Source organism: Bufo bufo, chromosome 5 (assembly GCF_905171765.1).
Source record: "Bufo bufo chromosome 5, aBufBuf1.1, whole genome shotgun sequence".
Lineage (NCBI taxonomy): Eukaryota > Metazoa > Chordata > Amphibia > Anura > Bufonidae > Bufo > Bufo bufo.
In genome coordinates, this window is record NC_053393.1 from 437,750,802 (window position 1) to 437,772,316 (window position 21,515).

Sequence of the window (21,515 nt, forward strand, 5' to 3'; positions counted from 1 at the left end):
TGTCTTCAGGTCATTTGAGAGTTGTCTTGAGACCCCCATGTTGCTACTCTTCAGAGAAAATTGAGGAGGGAAACTTACAATTGACCCCCTTAAATACTCTTTCTCATAATTGGATTCACCTGTGTATGTAGGTCAGGGGTCACTGAGCTTACCAAGCCAATTTGAGTTCCAATAATTAGTTCTAAAGGTTTTGGAATCAATAAAATGACAACAGTGCCCAAATCTATGCACCTGCCTAATTTTGTTTAAACAATTATAGCACACTTTCTGTAAATCGAATAAACTTAATTTCACTTCTCAAATATCACTGTGTGTGTCTCCTATATGATATATTTAACTGACATTTTTTATCGTAACAACCAACGATTTATACAGGAAAATCATGACGATTAACAAGGTTGCCCAAACTTTCGCATCCCACTGTATATATATATATATATATATATATATATATATATATATATATATATAGATAGAGAGAGAGAGAGAGAGAGAGGATATACAGAGTATATGGGATATCTGTCATTGTAATTATGCCTGTGGTGATAATGAGATGACTGCTAAAAAAAGTGATTTAAGAAGTGGTGCTGCTTGTATATGAATATAGATCAGATTTTTTTTTTCAAAACAGATACATTAAGGAAACCAACTTGAAGAATGATGCTGCAACATTAAATCAACTTATTAATCAAGTATCAAATGTCATTACATGGACCCCGAAGCCAGGAGACATACTGGATGTGGGGAGGTTACTGAAAGACCCAGCTGATAGGTGATTATTATACTATTTTTATTTCTTTATATTACAAAGATTATCCAGCCTTAGGCTACATTCACACGTCAGTATTTTTCTATAATCCGATTTTCTGTCCGTTTTTTGCGGATCCGTTGTTCCTGAAAATGTTTCCGTATGTCATCCGTATGTCATCCGTTTTTTGCGGATCCGCAAAAAACTGAAACATGTATAAATTTCAATAAGCAAATAAAGTTGTTTGGATTTCTTTAAAAAAAAAAATAAATTAAAATGTAATTTCCAGGAACGGATTCCGTATAAAACGGATGACATACGGAATGACATCCGTATGTCATCCGTTTTTTGCGGATCCATTGACTTTGTATTGTACCAGGATCCGATTTTTCAGGAAAAGAATAGGACATGTTTTATATTTAAACGGACATGCGGAACGGAACAACGGAAACGGACAGCACACATTGTGCTGTCCGATTTTTTTACAGGACCCATTGAAAATGAATGGGTCCAGATCTGGTCCTGATCTGTTCCGCAAAAAACGGAACAGATCAGGAAAGAAAAAACGGACGTGTGAATGGACCCTTATACAGTATAAATATAAAATAAATATATAAAAGAAATAATACAGTCTTTCAAACTCTAATACTTTCCATGTGGAACATGTAATTGCATCTGTTCTCCGCCAGATCGTGCCGTATTGCTGGTAAGTACAAAAGGTATTGTGGAACACCACCATCTGGTGGTGAATAGACGCAATAACTTTTGTACTTACCAGCAATACATGCCTATTGAAGAACGGCACCATCTGGCAGAGAACAGATGCAATTACATGTGCCACATATAAAGTGCATCATTCCTTTTATATTTTACATTTTTTAAATTCTAACCTAGAAGTTTATTTTTTCTGAATTTTCGCATGCGTTTTTATTTAGTATAGTGTCAATAAAATACAATTAATCATATCAATTACCCGTGCTCTTTTGCTCTCTGGTGCACAAATGATGCGAGTGCCTGACTAATATTTTATAGTATATGTTGTTTTTTTTACTTACTGATTTTTGTAACAATAAAACATAAGTCAAAACCGTATTACAAGAGATAACTTGACAACAAACACAGATTGCCTAGTAAAGTTACAGCAGTGTTGTCAGTGAAACCTTAGGCATCCCACACCTAGGATCTAGTTGTGTATCAATCATTATGTAGGAAAAGGTAGTAACGGAAATTGGAGAATAATGGATCCAGAGATAGAAAAGAAAAGAAATGCAAACCGCAATGATCGCCTTGTAAGGATATCTCAAGTCCTGTGTGATCTTATAAATATGGACCATTTCTCCCACCACTCAACAGCCATGACTACTTTACCACGTTGAGGAGATTAGTAGATTACTCATGTTGGGCAACTAATGTCCTGGTTACTGTAAGTATATGGGATATGTCACATCAGCAATAGGCATGTTCTCCATTATGTTTGGAATTGAAAGTTTGGAATTGATAAAAAGGATTTTTACAAATATCTTCAAGTGAGACATCTTCCACCTGAGCCTCCGATGACCCTTTTCAAGATTTTTTTTTTCCAACTCGACTCTACTTAAGAGAGGGCCGTCTAAAAGTTATCAGGCTATCCTATCAGTACACTTTCGAGAGTCATTGCCATTCCAATCTAAATGGGAATTGGATTTGAAACACTCCTTTACTTTGGAGCAGTGGCGATATATATTTACACTTAGTGTTGCCACATCCAAATGTATCAATCATTTGGAAGCTTCAAGTTAACTGCTATATAGGTGGTACTATACGCCATATCGGCTGTCCAAAATAAATCAACAGACCTACCCTATTTGCTGACAATGTGCTAAAGAGGTTGAGACACCGATGCATGTCTGGTGGCACTGCTCTGGGTTGGGGAGCTTCTGGGAAAGAATAGCTAATTTGTTAAGACAAGTAATTGGTTATTGGTGGAGCCCTGAAGTGGCATTATTATCTAATGTATTCAAGTTCTAATGAACCAGGCTTTTTTGGATAGTTATAGAAATCATAACTAGAATTAAATAAATATAAGATCCAACAACAGCAGCTACAGTAGTTCACTTGCTGCTGTTCTCCTTATACTAGCATTTTTCTTAAATGTTTTTTTTAAAACAAACAATGCTAATTACTAAACTTTAATTGCAACATTAATTGCAAAACTAATAGACAGACCCTATAGTTTATTGTTTGCAATGTTTAGATGGCCCTCCCTTAAAAGTGATGCTTCATCTTCATCTGCCTGATTGGAGTTGGGAAGGACTTTTTTTCAGAAATCGCTGAAAAAAGGTGCACCACAATAATATGCGACTGACCATACTGACTAGACCCTCAGGCTGATGTTAAAAGCTGAGACTTTAGCCAATATATTTCAGTCAGGAACATATCGGAGCCCTGCGCATCCCATCAAGGGATATAAGTGTGGCGTGGGTCCTACCGCTATAAACTACCTATCGTGTGTGAACACGGTCTGATAGGTGCTGAGGACCGACTCACAGCCGAGCTCTTAAATACCTCCATAGTAAGATCACTAATACAATGAAAGGGAGGAGGAGGCTGCGAGCCCCACCTATAACAGGCCATCTGAAACAGGCTACAGGTCAGTCGCATATTATTGTGGTGCACCTTTTTTCAGTTTTTCATCCACACACTACTTCTTCTTATGTAGGATGTTTTTGTGGTGCATGTGGTCCGCTGCCGGCATCCTCCATTGTATGCATTTTTGCTGGGGATTGCCATTAGCAACGGATCACTTGCGGAGGAATTGCTCCCTTGATTATAAACACACTACAGTGTTTGGGGTTGAGCATTTCCTACCATTTAGGCCACTTTATTCAGTGATTTTTCTTTACATGTATTGAATGTGCTAATGCTTGTCATTGGTAACATTCTGGTGCACCTGGTAGCCTGTGTCACATGGCCTGTTATAGGTGGGGCTCACAGCCTCCTCCTCCCTCTCATTGTATTAGTGATCTTACTATGGAGGTATGTAGGAGCTTGGCTATGAGTCGCTCCTCAGCACCTATCGGACTGTGTTCACACACGATAGGTAGTTTAGCGGTAGGCTAATATATTGCATATATTGAAAAGGAAAAACTATAATATTGCATTCTTGCTGGTGTCCTACTAAGTTTAATAAGGTCTGGGGTCCAGGGTTGTTGAGCCCTGCAATCAACTCTGAGTCAATACCCTCTTAGGACTTCTTTGTGTATATTCATCTCCTGTTTTTTCTTTCCTTTCCTATTTCTTCTTGGAAATCCTGCTATTTCCCTGCACCCCTTCACTCCCTATCCATGTAACTTTTCCCCTTGATTTTCCTCCATATGTACAGGTTATTATATACAAGTTCTTCCCCTCTTTGATATTACATATCACAGAGTATTTTTTACTGACATTTTTTACAAAGATTTTTGCTTTCAAAATGAAGACATTCTTTATTGGAGTTTTTGGCAGCTATAAAACCAGAAAAACAGTAGATAAAGAGAGACTGATGGTGCCTCTCCTATGCACTCCCAATACTAGACTATAGAATCCCCAAACAGGGCGATATAGGGAATTAAAACCTAATCTTTACTAGTATTAACATAAAAATCGCGCCACACCAAAAAGACATACAAATCACAGTTATATAAACAATCACCTAAACTGTAGCAGGTTGTAGCACACTATGCAGTATTGTAAGGTCCATAGAATCATGATAGGAGGGGAATAAAAAGGAACAATCTCACCAGTCCGAACGTAGTAGGTCCTTCAGAGGATGTAGATCATTCACGAACCCCAATGGAAAAAAATTGTTCCTTGGTGTGCTCACTTGGATACGTAGTCTGTATACAGCTGGGCAGGTTGAATATTCATAGTTGCAAAACAGGCAAGCGGACGGGTGGCTCTTATTTTTTGGTGTCAAGACGGTTACAGGAACAGCTCGCCCTATATCACCCTACAGTAAGGGGAGGGACTGAGATTGCCCTACCTATCTATACAGAGCACTCGCCCCGAAAACGGCGACCCCATCTGGATACCTGTCCTTAGCCCAGGGCAAAATCCCTAATGCACCCTAAATAGAAGTTCCCGACGTGCCACGTTTCATTGGAATAACTCATCAGGGGAAACGGACAAACTTAGGGTATGCTGAGTACATAATAGACCAAATGCACAAAAATGCTGGATAAACAAATATGCTGAGTACAAAGATGCTGAGTACAAAAAAATATTGAGTAAAGAAATATGCTGAGTACACTGAATACCAAATTGCTGAGTTTAAAGTATACTGAGCACATCAAACACAAATGGGGCCAAAAATAGGGAAAAAGAAAAAACTTAATGGGGGGATTGGGAAGTGTTAACCCAAAGTCATCCCATCATTCAGTGGAGCCAAATAGGACAAAAAGAAAATCCCCTAGAAAAGTTGCCCTATAGAGAACAGGGGCTACAAATTTCCGATAGTTATAATAACATGCCTGCCAGTGGGTAGGAGCTGCATGGCTTGGCGCCTGTTTGGGGATTCTATAGTCCAGCTATAAAACCAACTGTTTCACAGATACATTTAGTAATCTATGAAAATATCTTAGAAAGTGTTTTTTTGAGATTAGAAACTAAACATTTTGTCCATGGGCTGTATCTGGTATTGTAGATCAGACCATTTGACTTTAATGTTAAAATGTCTAAAACTATTAAATTAAATCAATAAAAAGAAAAACCCATAGTTGTCACTATAATTTCTATATATGTTAACATTTACTGTATGTTCATGTCCTTATATTGCCCAGTGTTAATGTTTAACCATATTTCTGATTCTGCTGAGAGTAATTCTGAATTATATTGTAAACCTGCACATTACGAATATATGCAAAAATATCAAGTTTATTTTTATTTTCAGAGATGGAATTGTTCAAATGCCTCCAGGAACAAAAATCTTTAAAGAGTCTTGGGACATTGATACATACCTAGATGCCATGTCCGTTTCATTTAAAGATGAGATCTTCAGCTACCCATCCTGGGTTATAGAATATTTTACCTGGGCTGGATTTAAAGACTATAATCTTGTAGTCAGGGTAAGCACATAAAATAAAGTATGCCATTTACTAACACACTCATTACACTCGTTTATATGTTAAATGATCAAATGCAGGCTTATTTTCTATGACTATCAGCTATAACATAGAAACATAGAATGTGTCGGCAGATAGGAACCATTTGGCCCATCTAGTCTGCCCAATATACTGAATACTATGAATAGCCCCTGGCCCTATCTTATAAGAAGGATGTCCTTATGCCTATCTCATGCATGCTTAAACTCATTCACAGTTTTTGCAGCTACCATTTCTGCAGGAAGGCTATTCCATGCATCCAATACTCTCTCAGTAAAGTAATACTTCCTGATATTACTTTTAAACCTTTGTTTTATCCTGTAATCCATGTACTAGTTTAGTAGCTCTTCTCTGAACTCTCTCCAAAGTATCAATATTCTTCTGGAGATATGGTCTCCAGTACTGCGCACACTCCAAATGAGGTCTCACTAGTGCTCTGTAGAGCGGCATGAGCACCTCCCTCTTTCTACTGTTAATGTCTCTCCCTATGCACCCAAGCATTCTGCTAGCATTTCCTGCTGCTTTATGACATTGTCTGCCTACCTTTAAGTCTTCTGAAATAATCACCCCTAAATCCCTTTCCTCAGGTACTGAGGTTAGGACTGTATCACTGATTTTATATTCTGCTCTTGGATTTTTACGCCCCAGGTGCATTATCTTGCACTTGTCAACATTAAATTTTAGTTGCCAGATTTTTTACTATTCCTCTAGTTTTCCTAAATCCTTTTCCATTTGGTGTATCCCTCCAGGAACATCAACCCTGTTACAAATCTTTGTGTCGTCAGCAAAAAGACACACCTTACCATTGAGGCCTTCTGCAATTTCGCTGATAAAGATATTAAACAATATGGGTCCAAGAACAGATTCCTGAGGTACCCCACTGGTAACAAGACCATGGTCTGAATATACTCCATTGATTACAACCCTCTGTTGTCTGTCCCTCAGCCACTGCCTAATCTATTCAACAATATGGGAGCCCAAGCACAAAGACTGCAGTTTATTGATAAGCCTTCTATGTGGGACAGTATCAAAAGCCTTACTAAAGTCTAGATAAGCGATGTCTACTGCACCTCTGCCATCTATTATTTTGTCACCCAATCAAAAAAATCAATAAGATTAGTTTGACATGATCTCCCTGAAGTAAACCCATGCTGTTTATCATCTTTCAATACATGGAATTTTAGATGTTCAACAATCCTCTCCTTAAGTATGGTTTCCATTAATTTCCCCACTATTGATGTCAGGCTTACTGGGCTATAGTTGCCCGATTCCTCCCTACTACCTTTCTTGTGAATGGGCACAACATTTGCTAATTTCCAGTCTTTTGGGATGACTCCTGTTACCAGTGATTGGTTAAATAAATCTGCTAATTGTTCGATTCGCCGGTTCGCCGAATTTTTTTGAAAAAATTCAGTTCGATCCGAATATATTTGCGGCGCTTCGTTAAAAAAAAACAGCTATTTCCTGGCTGCAGAGAGCCTTTATAGTGGTGTGGAACACTGTGCCTTGCAGTAACACACATAGGGAGTCTATTTTGGTAGTGAAATAATACTGTGAGCCGTATGACATGCAGATGACAGGCGTCGCTCTTAGAATCACTGCACACTTCACTTATTTGGGCAGTTAGGGGGCCAAAACTGACCAAATAAGTCAAGTATGGACTCAGCCTTACAGGTCGATGTTAGCGCCAAGAAGGAGTGCACTCCTTTTACACTGTTGTCAGATGACGCCACATAGATGTCTATAGAACCTGTTCTATTAAACGCTTATACAAGAAGAGCCACCCGACAGAGGGGAGAGGGTGTCAGCAGCAACTTTGTGTTGATGTCACTGATTATTTTGCCCTTCCTCTGATCCGTCAAAACAATAACCCCCAAAAAATGGATCCTATCTGTTGAGCATCCGCCTTCATTCGGTCAGCATTTGGTCAGTAATCCATCAGTATTGCTAATGTCAAAGAAATCAGGAGTGGATCCAAAACAGAGATGACACATGAATGGAATATTTGCATGGCACTCTTACTTTTGGCTAGCAAATCACAAGCCAATTCTGATGGGACCATACAGGCCTTACAGCTGCTACACAGACAGGATCTGTTGTGCATCTAATTTTTCCTTCCTTCTGACAGATCAGAAGAAGGGTCAAATAAATGATGATGTCAGCCCGGCCGAAAGGCAAAATAGTGGCCCAGTCATGGGGAGGGTAGGAACAGCATGAAAAGTCCACAGAGTGGCCCTATGATATAGTGGTGAGGTGGAAGCAGCATCAGGAGGCCACAGAGTGGCACAATGACAGTGTGAAGGTGGTGCAGCATCAGGAGGCCACAGAGTGGCAAGGTGACATAGTGTGGACGTGGTAGCAGCATGAGAAGACCACAGAGTGGCAAGGTGACAGTGTGGAGGTGGCAGTAGCACCAGGAGGCCGCAGAGTGGCAAAGTGACATAGTATGGAGGTGGCAGCATCATCAGAAGACCACAGAGTGGCAAGGTGACATATTGTGGAGGTGGCAGCAGCATTAGGAGAGCACAGAGTGGCAAGGTGACATAGTGTGGAGGTGGCAGCAGCATCAGAAGACCACAGAGTGGCAAGGAGACATAGTGTGGAGGTTGCAGCAGCATCAGAAGACTACAGAGTGGCAAGGTGACATAGTGTGGAGCTGGAAGCAGCATAAGGAGACCACAGAGTGGCAAGGTGACATGGTGTGGAGATGGCAGCAGCATGAGGAGACCACAGGGTGGCAAGGTGACATAGTGTGGAGGTGGCAGCAGCATGAGGAGGCCACAGAGTGGCAAGGTGACATAGTGTGGAGGTGGCAGCAGCATCAAGAGGCCACAGAGTGACAAGGAGACATAGTGTGGAGGTGGGTGGCAATACCAGTACCCGCTGAAGATGGTGGGTGAAAGAAGGAGCACTTGGCATCAGATGTGTGGCATCAGGCAGGTGACAGCATCAGAATAGTAGAATAGTAAAAGTAATAGTAAAAGTGATGGTGTGTGTCACAATGTAGGAGATGGGGAGGAACACCAGAATGACAACAGAAGGAAAATTACCCGAAACTAGGCAACACGGCTAGGGAATGGAAAAGTTCACCACCTAGGAAAACCCTAAACCAAGGCCAGACTCCTGTCAGTATAAATAGACCCTGAAGGTGGGAATATTCATACACCGTATACATAGGCCTTAGATACCCTGAAAAGTCCTAGGCGTAGTGATAGGGTCTGAGACCACTTGTTCCTTCCCAGATGAACGAACCAGCATCTCCGTAAAGCCTAGGAAACAATGCTAAGTGAAACCGAGAGGCTGGCAGATAACCTCACGTGATGCAAGTCTCTCAGATCTTCTAACCACTGTTACGGGAGGGATCGTGACAGTGTGGCACCATGGAGGTTCTAATCTGATGCATCAGGCATTGGTGGGTGGAAATCCTGGCTGATCCATGCCTGATTCATCTTGACAAAAGTCAGTCTCTCCACATTTCGGGTGGAAAGGCAAGTTCTTCTTGGGGTAACTATGGCTCCCGCCGCACTAAACACCTGCTCTGTTGCCACACTACTGGCCGGGCAAGACAGCTTTTCCAGGACAAACTCTGCTAGTTGCGGCCACAAATCCAGTTTGGCTGCCTAGTAGTCCAGCGGATCTTTAACTTGGGGTGGCAGGATGCTGTCCAAGTATGCCACCGCCTGCTGGTTCAGGTCCTGCTCCAGATCTAGATGCTGCTGCTGGTGAGTAGTTTCTTTACAAGGCGGGTGAAGAAAGCTTCTCATCAGCGACTCTAGACTCAAGTTTCTGCTGATGGAGCTGGAACTCCTACCCCCTGCAGCCATGGCAGAGAAACGTGAGCGCAGAGGGCCCCCCGGTCAGACCTGCAAGAGGATGGAGATGGCGCAGATAGGCAGCGGCCAAATGACTACATAGGATGTCTCTATATTAGTTCAGTTTGTCCTCCCTCACAGCGGGTGTAAAAAAGGCCCCCATATTGGACCAGAAGCAAGGGTACAACAAAGTGGAAAGCCAGAAGTCATCCCTCTGCCAAATGGTGACAATTCGGCTGTCACTACGCAAGCAAGTAAACATGCATCGGGCCATATGTGCAAGTGACTTGGATCTGCCTCTATCTCCAGTGCATACTGCCACGGTGTGTCTGGGTCCTCTGCTTCCTCTTCCTCATCGTCCTGTAGATCCTTTGTCTGCTCCTGCTCCTCCTCTCCTGTCACCCGTGTGGCAAAACCACCCATTTTGCTACACATTGCTTGTGCTTCAATGTCCTCCTCCAGTTCAGACCTCACAGGGCTTATGAGGCCTTGAGATCTAGGCGCCACATCTCCTGTCCCCTGACCAGCCAGATTTACCAGCATCTGTTCTAGGACATGAAGCAGTGGAATGACGTTGTTCATCCCGTAGTCCTGGTGACTGACAAATAACAGGGTCTCCTCAAAGGGCCTGAGCAATCGGCAGGTGTCACGCATGAGCTGCCAATGACTGACATCAAAGTTACACAGGAGAGTACTCCTGTCCGCTTGGATCATCAAGAAATCGTTTATGGCCTTTCTCTGTTCGTACAGTCGGTCCAACATATGGAGGGTGGAATTCCAACGGGTGGAAACATCGCGTATCAGCCTATGTTTAAGGATGCTGTTCTGCCGCTGCAGCTCGAGGAGGGTGTGCTTTGCGTTGTACGAGTGGCTGAAGTGCATGCAAAGTTTCCTGGCCATTTGTAGGATGTCTTGTAGTTGGGTGGAAGACTTCAGGAACCGCTTGACAACCAGATTGAACACATGTGCCATGCAGAGCGCATGTCTGAGCCCTCCTTGAGGCAGCACAGACACCATGTTTTTCCGATTTTGAGTTGTCGCGGAGAAAGCCAGGATTCGATTTCTGTCACGGTAGGTAAGCGGGGAAATAACCAAACACAAGAAAACAAACAGAACAAACGACTAAGCCCAAAAACTAGGGAGAAAAGGGTCACCTAGCGATCCCTAAAAGCTTTCTCTAAACTGCTTTGCCCATGTGCATACCCTTATGGTGGATATGCACATGCCCTCGTGACTAAACCTAAACACCCTGGGCAAACCCTAAGCAGCAGGGAAAAGGGAAGAGCCAACCTGCTTCTCCAAACCAAGAGGAAGCAAGCGTCTCCCTAGAGGCCTAGATAAAACACACAAAGGGAAATAACGGAGAGGACTTATCTTGATCAGAGCTGGAGCAGGTGATCCACCACACATACAGAGCTCACAGGAAAGAATTATAACCCGCACAGGTTACTGGGGGAAGGAGGGATAAATAGCCTCACTAACAATGAAACCCAGTACACCTGAGGGAAGGTGGATCCAGCTCAAACCCAAATAAAAACAAACAGAGAAGTCAGACATTTGCAGCCAGTCTGACAGACCTCTGCACATTCACAGGGCAAGGTGTGACATTACCCCCCCCCCCCTTCTACAGGTGACCTCCGGACACCCCGGACCAACTTTATCCGGGTGTACCCTGTGAAAGGCCCTCACCAGGTGGCAAGCACTGACATCAGTAGCCAGAATCCACATTCTTTCCTCGGGACTGTATCCCTTCCAGTGCACCAGGAACTGAAGGGAACCCCCGAAAAACACGTGAGTCAAAAATCTTAGAGATCTCAAACTCCAAATTGCCATCCACCAGGACAGGGGGAGATGGCAATGGAGATGGTTCCACATATTTCTTTAATAAAGACCTGCGAAACACATTATGGATCTTCCAGGTCTGCGGAAGATCCAGACAAAACGCTACAGGGTCGACAATCGCAGAGATTTTGTAAGGGCCAATAAATCTTGGACCCCAGTTTTAGTGGACAACCACACTGAATCACCTACACACAGGTCCGGACCAGTCATCTCCTGTCAGCCACCCGTTTATATCTTTCACCCATCTTTTCCAAGTTAACTTGGATCTTCCGCCAGATAGATGACAAGGCGGAAGAGAATCTCTCCTCTTCTGGCATCACAGAACATCCAGTCCCAGAAAAAATACCAAACTGTGGGTGAAAACCATATGCGCCAAAAAATGGTGACTTATCAGTGGACTGCTGTCTACGGTTATTTAAGGCAAATTCGGCTAGAGACAAGAACGAGGACCAGTCATTATGGTTCTCGGCAACAAAACACCTCAAATAGGTCTCCAGTTTTTGGTTAGTGCGCTCTGTCTGACCATTCGACTGGGGATGAAAAGCCGAAGAAAAAGACAGTTGAATTCCCAGGCAAGAGCAGAACGCCCTTCAAAACCTGGAAACAAATTGCGTCCCCCTATCAGACACTACATCAGAGGGAATGCCATGTAGTTCCACAATGTTAAACCTGAGCGAGAGTTTTGGCATTGGGCAAGCTAGGTAACGGTACAAAGTGGGCCATGTTACTGAAGCGGTCCACTACCACCAGAATCACAGTTTTCCCAGAGAAACTCAGTAAATCGGTAATAAAGTCCATGGACAAATGCGTCCAAGGACGAGATGGGATGGATAAAGAAGAAGGGATCCTGAAGGCCGAGTGTGAGCCAACTTCGTGCGTGCACAGGTCTCACAAGCTGTCACATAACCCTCCACACCCTTGCGCAACCCTGCTGTCACCGCCACTTCTGTGAGAAGGTCTGACAGACGTCCTTTTCTACCTCTTGCATGATGTTCTTTGTTTTGGTTTCACTTTGTCATCTCATTTCCTTCTCCCAGGTGTCACCTATTTAGACTAATCCTCTTTCCTTTTTATTCCCTCCCATACTGCTTCACTTTGCGGTTTATACTACTTCCTGGATTGGAGTGTTCACTGTTGGAGACTTCTGTTGCTGCTTGTTCAGATAAGTCCTTTCATGTATTGTGTTTCCTTGCTGGCTTGATTCTAGGTGACCCTGACTCCCTCCGTATTAAGTGCAGGGAGCCGGTGGTCGTGTCCCCTCACTATTATAGGGTTTTCAGGTGTCACACTGTCTAGGTACGAGGGCATGCAATCGTCTACCTCTGAGACCCTTGTATGTGCTTAGCAGTCAGGGTGAGCTCTTAGGGTTTTATAGGGGTCACCTTTATGCTCCTTAGTTTGGGATCGGATGTTTATTTATAAGTTCCAGATTTCTGCAACACCATCCGTGACATTATAAACCACCATAACCGTCTTAGGCATGGATCCGGTTTCCGCTTCATTGACCGCATGCAAGGTCTTTCACTGGAGGTAGCAGATCTCCGTAAAACTGTGTCTCAGTTTCAGGTGACCGGTTCTGCTTGCATTCATGGAGTTTGTTCCGAGCCTAAGATCTCGCTTCCGGATACGTTCTCCGGGGGTAGTGAGAATTTTGTCCGCTTTAGAGAGGCTTGCAAACTCCATTTTCGCCTACTTCCCCATTCCTCTGGTGATGAGGAGCAGAGGGTTGGGATCATCATCTCGCTGCTCAGGGATAACGCTCAGTCTTGGGCCTTTTCGCTGTCGGTGGGGGAACGGCCCCTCCGATCGGTGGATGAATTTTTTGTAGCCCTGGGGAAGATATATGATGACCCGGATCGTATTGCTCTGGCTGAATCTAAACTGCGTCTTTTATGCCAGGGTAAACAGTCCGCAGAGATATATTGTTCTGAATTTCAGAGATGGGCAGCTGATACTGGTTGGAACGATGCTGCACTCCGAAGTTAATTTTGCCATGGTCTTTCGGAGGGATTGAAAGATGCATTTGCTTTTCATGAGAGACCTGCCTCGTTGGAGTCTGCCATGTCTCTAGCTGTTTGTATTGACAGGCGTCTTAGAGAGAGAGGAGATACCACTCCTTCCTGTCATATTCAGTCCAAGGACAGTGGGGCGGTCTCATTCAGTGCGCAGGGGCCTCAGTCTCTCTCAATCCCCTCTGAGCAGGAGGCCATGCAGCTGGGTTTGCTTGCCTCTCATAGTAGAGGATTCAGCTCTCAGAGGAGGGTTTGTTTCTGTTGTGGGGGTATAAATCATTTGGCTAATGTTTGCCCCTCTAGGAGATTCAGGGAGTTTTCTGAGGGTAATAAAGAAACAAAAAGAAAAAAAACCCTCTAAAAACTTTCCATTTGCTACTATTGGCAAGGTTGATGCGGAAATTGAAGGTTTGCCGTTTGCTTGTAGTTCCCGTTTTCTCCTAGCTGCCAGGGTGGCGCTAGATAGCAAGAAAATTGTTTGTGAGATTTTTGTAGATAGTGGAGCAGCTGTCAATCTCATAGATAATCAATTTGCTAAAATACATGGTTTTCAGGTATGCACTTTGGAAAAGGATATACCTGTTTTTGCTATCGATTCCGCTCCACTTTCTCAAAGATCGTTAAAGGGCATAGTTCACAATATCCGTTTGACTGTGGCTGACGCTCATGTTGAGGATATGTCATGTTTCGTCCTAAGCGGATTACCTACTCCTCTAGTGTTGGGGCTACCCTGGCTCACTAAGCATAACCCCACCATTGATTGGCAAGCAAGGCAAATAAAGGGTTGGAGTGATTTTTGCAGAGAGAATTGCCTTACGGCGTCTCTTTCAGAGGTCTCTACCAAGACTGTACCATCTTTTCTCTCTGAATTTTCGGATGTGTTTTCCAAGAGTGATGTCCAGGAGCTGCCCCCTCACCGGGAGTACGATTGCCCTATTAATCTCATCCCAGGCGCCAAGCTGCCAAAATCACGTTTATACAATCTCTCCCAACCTGAAAGAGTCGCTATGCGTACTTATATCTCTGAGAGCCTGAGAAAGGGACACATCCAACCCTCGAAGTCACCTGTTGCCGCTGTTTTTTTTTTTTTAAGAAAAAAGATGGTTCTTTAAGACCTTGTCTGGATTTCAAGGAGCTGAACTGTATCACAATTCGTGACCCATATCCGCTTCCTCTGATCCCAGACCTGTTTAACCAGATTGTTGGGGCTAAAGTTTTTTCTAAGTTGGATTTAAGAGGGTCTTACAACCTAGTCAGGGTCAGGGAAGGGGACGAATGGAAGACGGCCTTCAATACCCCTGAGGGTCATTTTGAGAATTTGGTTATGCCCTTTGGTTTGATGAATGCTCCGGCCGTCTTCCAACATTTTGTGAACAGCATTTTTTATCATTTTAATGGGGAAATTTGTACTGGTGTATCTAGATGACATTTTGATTTTTTCTCCTGATTTAAAACTCATAGGGACCACCTACGTCAGGTCTTGCTCATTCTGCGGGAGAATAAATTGTACGTTAACTGGAAAAATGTGTGTTTTCAGTTCCGGAGATTCAATTTCTTGGTTTTCTTCTCTCCGCTTCTGGTTTTCGCATGGACCCTGAGAAGGTCCGCGCTGTGCTTGATTGGGAGCTTCCTGAGAATCAGAAGGCGCTGATGCGGTTTTTGGGTTTTGCCAATTATTACAGAAAGTTCATTTTGAATTATTCCTCTGTTGTTAAGCTGCTCACTGATATGACTAAAAAGGGGGTAGATTTTTCCTCCTGGTCGGTAGATGCGCTTAAGGCCTTTTTCTAGTATCAAAGAGAGTTTTGCTTCCGCTCTAATTTTGGTACAACCTGATGTCTCTCTACCATTTATTGTTGAGGTGGACGCTTCTGAGGTGGGTGTGGGTGCGGTCTTATCTCAGGGTCCCTCTCCTGCCAAATGGCGACCGTGTGCCTTTTTCTCAAGGAAACTCTCCTCCGCAGAGAGAAATTACGATGTGGGAGATAGGGAGTTGTTGGCCTTTAAATTAGCTTTTGAGGAATGGCGCCATTAGCTAGAGGGAGCCACACACCCTATTACCGTGTTTACCGACCATATGAATCTGGCCTACTTGGAATCAGCCAAGCGTCTGAACCCGAGACAGGCCAGATGGTCTTTATTCTTTTCTAGGTTTAATTTTGTTGTCACGTTCCGCCCTGGGGTTAAAAATGTGAAGGCGGATGCCCTGTCACGTTGTTTTCCGGAAGGGGGGAACTTTGAAGACCCGGGTCCCATTTTGGCTGAAGGGGTGGTCATCTCTGCTCTTTATCCTGATTTGGAGGCAGAGGTTCAGGCAGCCCAGGCAGAGGCTCCTGGTCTTTGTCCTCTTGGGAGGTTGTTTGTGTCTCTCGCTTTATGACACAAGGTTTTTAAGGAGCACCACGATACTGTCCTTGCTGGGCACCCGGGGAGTAGAGCCACAGTAGATCTCATTGCTCAGAGATTCTGGTGGCCGGCTCTTCGTAAGACGGTTGAGGGTTTTGTGGCAGCCTGCGAGACCTGTGCTCGTGCCAAGGTCCCTCATTCACGGCCATCGGGTTCTCTCCTCCCGTTACCAATTCCTTCCCGTCCTTGGACGCATCTGTCCATGGACTTCATTACGGACCTACCTCGTTCTTCGGGGAAGACTTTGATTCTGGTGGTAGTCGACCGTTTTAGCAAAATGGCGCATTTCACTCCCTTTCCTGGGTTACCCAATGCTAAGACGTTGGCGCAAGCGTTTGTTGATCACATTGTTAAATTGCATGGCATTCCTTCAGACATTGTTTCTGATAGGGGCACGCAATTTGTTTCCAGATTCTGGAAGGCCTTCTGTTCTCGCTTGGGGATTCAGTTGTCATTTTCTTCTGCTTTTCACCCGCAGTCGAATGGTCAGACCGAACGCGTCAATCAGAATCTGGAGACATATCTGCGCTGTTTTGTGGCGGAGAATCAGGAGGATTGGTATTCTTTTTTGGCCCTTGCTGAGTTTGCTTTAAATAACCGTCGCCAGGAGTCCTCTGATAAGTTCAATTTTTTGGTGCATATGTGTTTCTTCCACAGTTTGGGACATTCTCTGGAGAGTATTCTTCTGGTTTACCTGATGAGGAGAGATTTTCCTCGTCTTTGTCATTTATTTGGCAAAAGATTCAGGGTAATCTGAAGAGGATGAGTGAGAGATATAAGCGTGTGGCGGATAAGAGACGTGTGCCTGGTCCGGACCTAAATGTGGGTGATCTGGTGTGGTTGTCTACAAAGAATAGGACCCTCCTGGAAGTTGGGTCCTAAGTTTATTGGGCCTTACAAGATCTTGTCCGCCATCAATCCCGTTGCCTTCCGTCTTGATCTTCCTCAGACTTGGAAGATCCATAATGTTTTTCATAGGTCCCTATTAAAACCTTATGTCCAACCCACTGTACCCTCCTCTTTGCCTCCTCCTCCGATTTTTGTTGATGGTAATCTTGAATTCCAGGTCTCTAGGATTGTGGATTCTCGCATTATCCGTGGTTCTCTCCAATACCTTGTTCATTGGGAGGGTTATGGTCCTGAGGAGAGGATGTGGGTCCCAGTGGCGGACATTAAGGCCACTCGTCTCATCAAGGCTTTCCATAGGTCTCATCCTGAGAAGGTGGGTTCTGAGTGTCCGGAGTCCACCCGTAGAGGGAGGGGTACTGTCACAGCCACTTCTGTGAGAAGGTCTGACAGACGTCCTTTTCTACCTCTTGCATGATGTTCTTTGTTTTGGTTTCACTTTGTCATCTCATTTCCTTCTCCCAGGTGTCACCTATTTAGACTAATCCTCTTTCCCTCCCATACTGCCTCACTTTGCGGTTTATAATACTTCCTGGATTGGAGTGTTCACTGTTGGAGACTTCTGTTGCTGCTTGTTCAGATAAGTCCTTTCATGTATTGTGTTTCCTTGCTGGCTTGATTCTAGGTGACCCTGACTCCCTCCGTATTAAGTGCAGGGAGCCGGTGGTCGTGTCCCCTCACTATTATAGGGTTTTCAGGTGTCACACTGTCTAGGTACGAGGGCATGCAATCGTCTACCTCTGAGACCCTTGTATGTGCTTAGCAGTCAGGGTGAGCTCTTAGGGTTTTATAGGGGTCACCTTTATGCTCCTTAGTTTGGGATCGGATGTTTATTTATAAGTTCCAGCTTTCTGCAACACCATCCGTGACACCTGGCCACCAGAATCTCCGGGAGATAAGATCTATGGTGGATTTGCTTTTAGGATGTCCCGCAAGGACAGTATCATGATGTTCCTTGAACACCTTGTATCGCAGTTCAGCAGGAACAAACAACTTGTCTGGAGGACAAGAATCAGGAGGCTCATCCTGGGCCCCCAACACCTCCATATCCAACTCGGTGTACAGAGCGGAAACCACCACCCCATCAGCCAAAATCGGAGCGGGATCCTCCGAATCACTCCCCCCAGGAAAACTATGTGACAACGCATCTGCCTTGACGTTTTCAACCCCAGGGCGAAAGGTGACCACAACATTGAACCTAGTAAAAACAGTGACCATCTAGCCTGTCTAGGATTCAGGCGCTTAGCAGACTGCAGGTAAGCCAAATTCTTGTGGTCAGTATATACCGTAATATGATGAGTAGCCCCCTCCAACCAATGACGCCATTCCTCAAAGGCCAATTTAATGGCCAGCAACACTCTATCTCCTACATCATAATTTCTTTCAGCGGCCGAGAGTTTCTTGGAGAAAAAAGCATACGGACGCCATTTGCTAGGGGATGGACCTTGCGACAGAACTGGTCCGACCCCCACTTCTGATGCATTAACCTCCACGATGAACGGCTGAGATATAACACTTTGCATCAGAATGGGAGCAGACGCAAAACATTTCTTAATAGCAGAAAAGGCCTGTAATGCCTCATCCGACCAGACAGAAAAGTTGGCGCCTTATTTAGTCATATCTGTCAAAGGTTTTACAATGGTGGAATAATTCAAGATGAATTTTCTGTAATAATTGGTAAAACCCAAAAACCGCATCAGAGCTTTCTGATTCTCAGGCCGCCCGAACCTTTTCGGGGTCCATACAAAAACCAGAGTCAGGAAGCAGGTATCCTAAAAACAGTAGCTCCTGGACAGCAAATACACATTTTTCCAATTTTGCATACAATTTATTCTCCCGAAGGATTTACAACACCTGTCTCACGTTATCCTGATGGATCTCCAAATCGGGTGAGTAAATTAGTATATCATCAAGGTAAATAACAATGAACCTTCCCACTAAATGATGGAAAATATCATTGACAAATCGCTGAAAGATCGCTGGCGCATTAGTTAAACCAAAGGGCATGACAAGATTCTCGAAATGACCTTTGGGTGTATTGAAGGCCGTTTTCCACTCATCTTCTTCCTTAATTCTGATCAGATTATAAGCTCCTCTTAAATCCAACTTGGAGAACACATTGGCTCTGACAATTTGATCAAATAGATCAGAAATCAAAGGAAGGGGATACGGATCACGGACCGTAATGAGATTCAATTCCCAGAAATCTAAACACGGTCTAAGTGATCCGTCTTTCTTTTTTGCAAAAAAGAAGCCGGCGGCCACAGGGGACTTAGATGGTCTAATATGTCCCTTTGCCAAACTCTCTGCAATATACTTCCGCATAGCTTCTCTTTCGGGTTGCGAAAGGTTGTATAGTCAAGATTTTGACAGTTTAGCTCCAGGGATGAGATTGACCGGACAATCATATTCTCGATGGGGGGGAAGCTCCTGAACTCCACCCTCCGAGAATACATCCGCAAAATCGGAGAGAAACTGAGGAAGGACCGTATTTGACACCCCTGAGATAGAAGCACAAAGACAGTTGTCCAAACAAAATTCACTCCAGCTGCTGATTTGTCTTGTTTGCCAGTCAATAGTAGGGTTATGCTTTATCAACCGCAGTAAACCCAGAACCATCGGAGCAGGCAAGCCATTCATAACAAAACAAGAAATGGACTCAACATGTGAATCACCCACCCTTAACTGAATGCAAGACTTAAAAGAGTAAGACTCTTTTGTGAGAGAGGGGAGGAATCAATAGCAAACACTGGTATATCTAAAGTGATAATTCTAAAACCAAGATTTTGGAGGAACTGAAAATCAATAAGGTTTACCCCCACACCACTGTCAACAAATACCTCAAAATCTAGCGCCACCATAGCAGGCAGGAGGAAATGGGTATTGCAGGGAGAATGCATATTTGCTTGCTCAGACTCCCCATTCACACTACCAAGAGTCAGGGAAGTTTTTTCTACTCTTTATGTGAATACCTCCATAGTTTTTCATTACTGCTTTGAGCTTTAAGAAAAGGACACGCACAAACAAAATGACCTTGTATTCAACAGAAGTAACATACAGTAGCTTATTAAGCTTCCTAAAATCCCTATCATCTGAGCGAAAGGAAACCTGGCCCAACTGCATAGGCTCCTCTCCTGCCCCAGATTCAAAAGTCATATTACCCCGTGGGACGGATCTACTTACAGACGGGACCCCCCACTCGAGAGGAATATTATACCTCTCTCTAAGACGCCTATCAAGCCGCACTGCCAAAGACATGGCCACCTCCAATGAATCGGGATACTCATGAAAAGGAAGGGCATATTTCAACCTCTCAGATAGCCCCTGACAAAACTGACTCCAGAGGGCAGGATCATTCCACCCCGAGTCAGTTGCCCATCTTCTAAATTCTGCACAATAAGACTCCGCAGTACGTGCTCCCTGTGAAAAACTGTGCAGCTTAGATTCAGACATAGAGACCCGGTCTAAGTCATTATAAATCAAGCCCAAGGCTCAAAAAAATTCATCCACCGACCGGAGGGATGGTGAACCGGTTGGCAGAGAAAAAGCCCAGGACTGCGCGTCCCCTTTGAGCAAAGATATAATGATCCCCACTCTTTGATTCTCGTCACCAGATGACATTGGCCGCAGACGAAAATACAACCTGCAGGACTCCCTGAACCGAATAAAGTCATCACCACCCCCTGAGAACCTATCAGGGAGGGCAACTTTAGGCTCTAAGCAGACCTGATTTTCTCCAACGGCGCCAGACGCCAGAGCATTCTGACACCGTGCAACAGAACTGCGGAGATCAGAAACCTCCAGCGATAATCCCTGCATGCGATCAATCAAGGCATCCATAGCCTCCAACAGCAGGGATATGACAGTTTTTTGGGCGGGTTATAATGTCACGATATGTAGGTAAGCGGGGAAATAACCAAACACAGGAAGACAAACAGAACAAACGACTAGGCCCAAAAGCTAGGGAGAAAAGGATCACTTCCTAGCGATCCCTAAAAACTTTCCCTAAACTGCTGTGCCCATGTGCATACCCTTATGGTGAATATGCACATGCCCTTGTGCCTAAACCTAAACACCCTGGGCAAACCCTAAGCAGCAGGGAAAAAGGAAGAGGCAACCTGCTTCTTCAAACCAGGAGGAAGCGTCCTAGAGGCCTAGATAAAACACACAAAGGGAAATAACGGAGAGGACTTATCTTGAGCAGAGCTGGAGCAGACGATCCACCACACAGCCAGAGCTCACAGGAAAGAACTATAACCCGCATAGGCCACTGGGGGAAGAAGGGATAAATAGCCTCACTAACAATGAAACCCGGTACACCTGAGGGAAGGTGGATCCAGCTCAAACCCAAATCAAAACAAACAGAGAAGTCAGACATGTGCAGCCAGTCTGACAGACCTCCGCACATTCACAGGGCAAGGCGTGACAATTTCTTGATGAAGGACACGGAGCAGTTCCTCCCTTGTGTGACTCAGTTCGGCCAGGCAAACGAGGTGCACAACAGCGTGACACCACCGTGCCCTGCTGGAGGGGCACTGTGAATTGTACCTGCAGTGGAGGCTGAGGGCATGGTGGAGGATGAGGAGGCAGAGGTGGACATTGTGCAGGACCAACTGCATAAGAACGTGGAGGCGAAAGCAGTGTCACCTGGCCAAGTTGCTGGTGTGGCTAT

At 44.4% G+C, this 21,515-nt stretch overlaps 1 protein-coding gene across 1 annotated transcript in view; it reads left to right on the forward strand.

The window, feature by feature from the left end:
* Positions 1–21,515, forward strand: part of LOC121002189 (cytidine monophosphate-N-acetylneuraminic acid hydroxylase-like) — a 111,579-nt gene that overhangs the window by 53,213 nt on the left and 36,851 nt on the right. The window contains exons 8-9 of the mRNA XM_040433532.1: positions 632–772; positions 5,655–5,829. Coding sequence (XP_040289466.1) covers positions 632–772; positions 5,655–5,829 — 316 coding nt within the window. The remainder of the gene's footprint in view (positions 1–631; positions 773–5,654; positions 5,830–21,515) is intronic.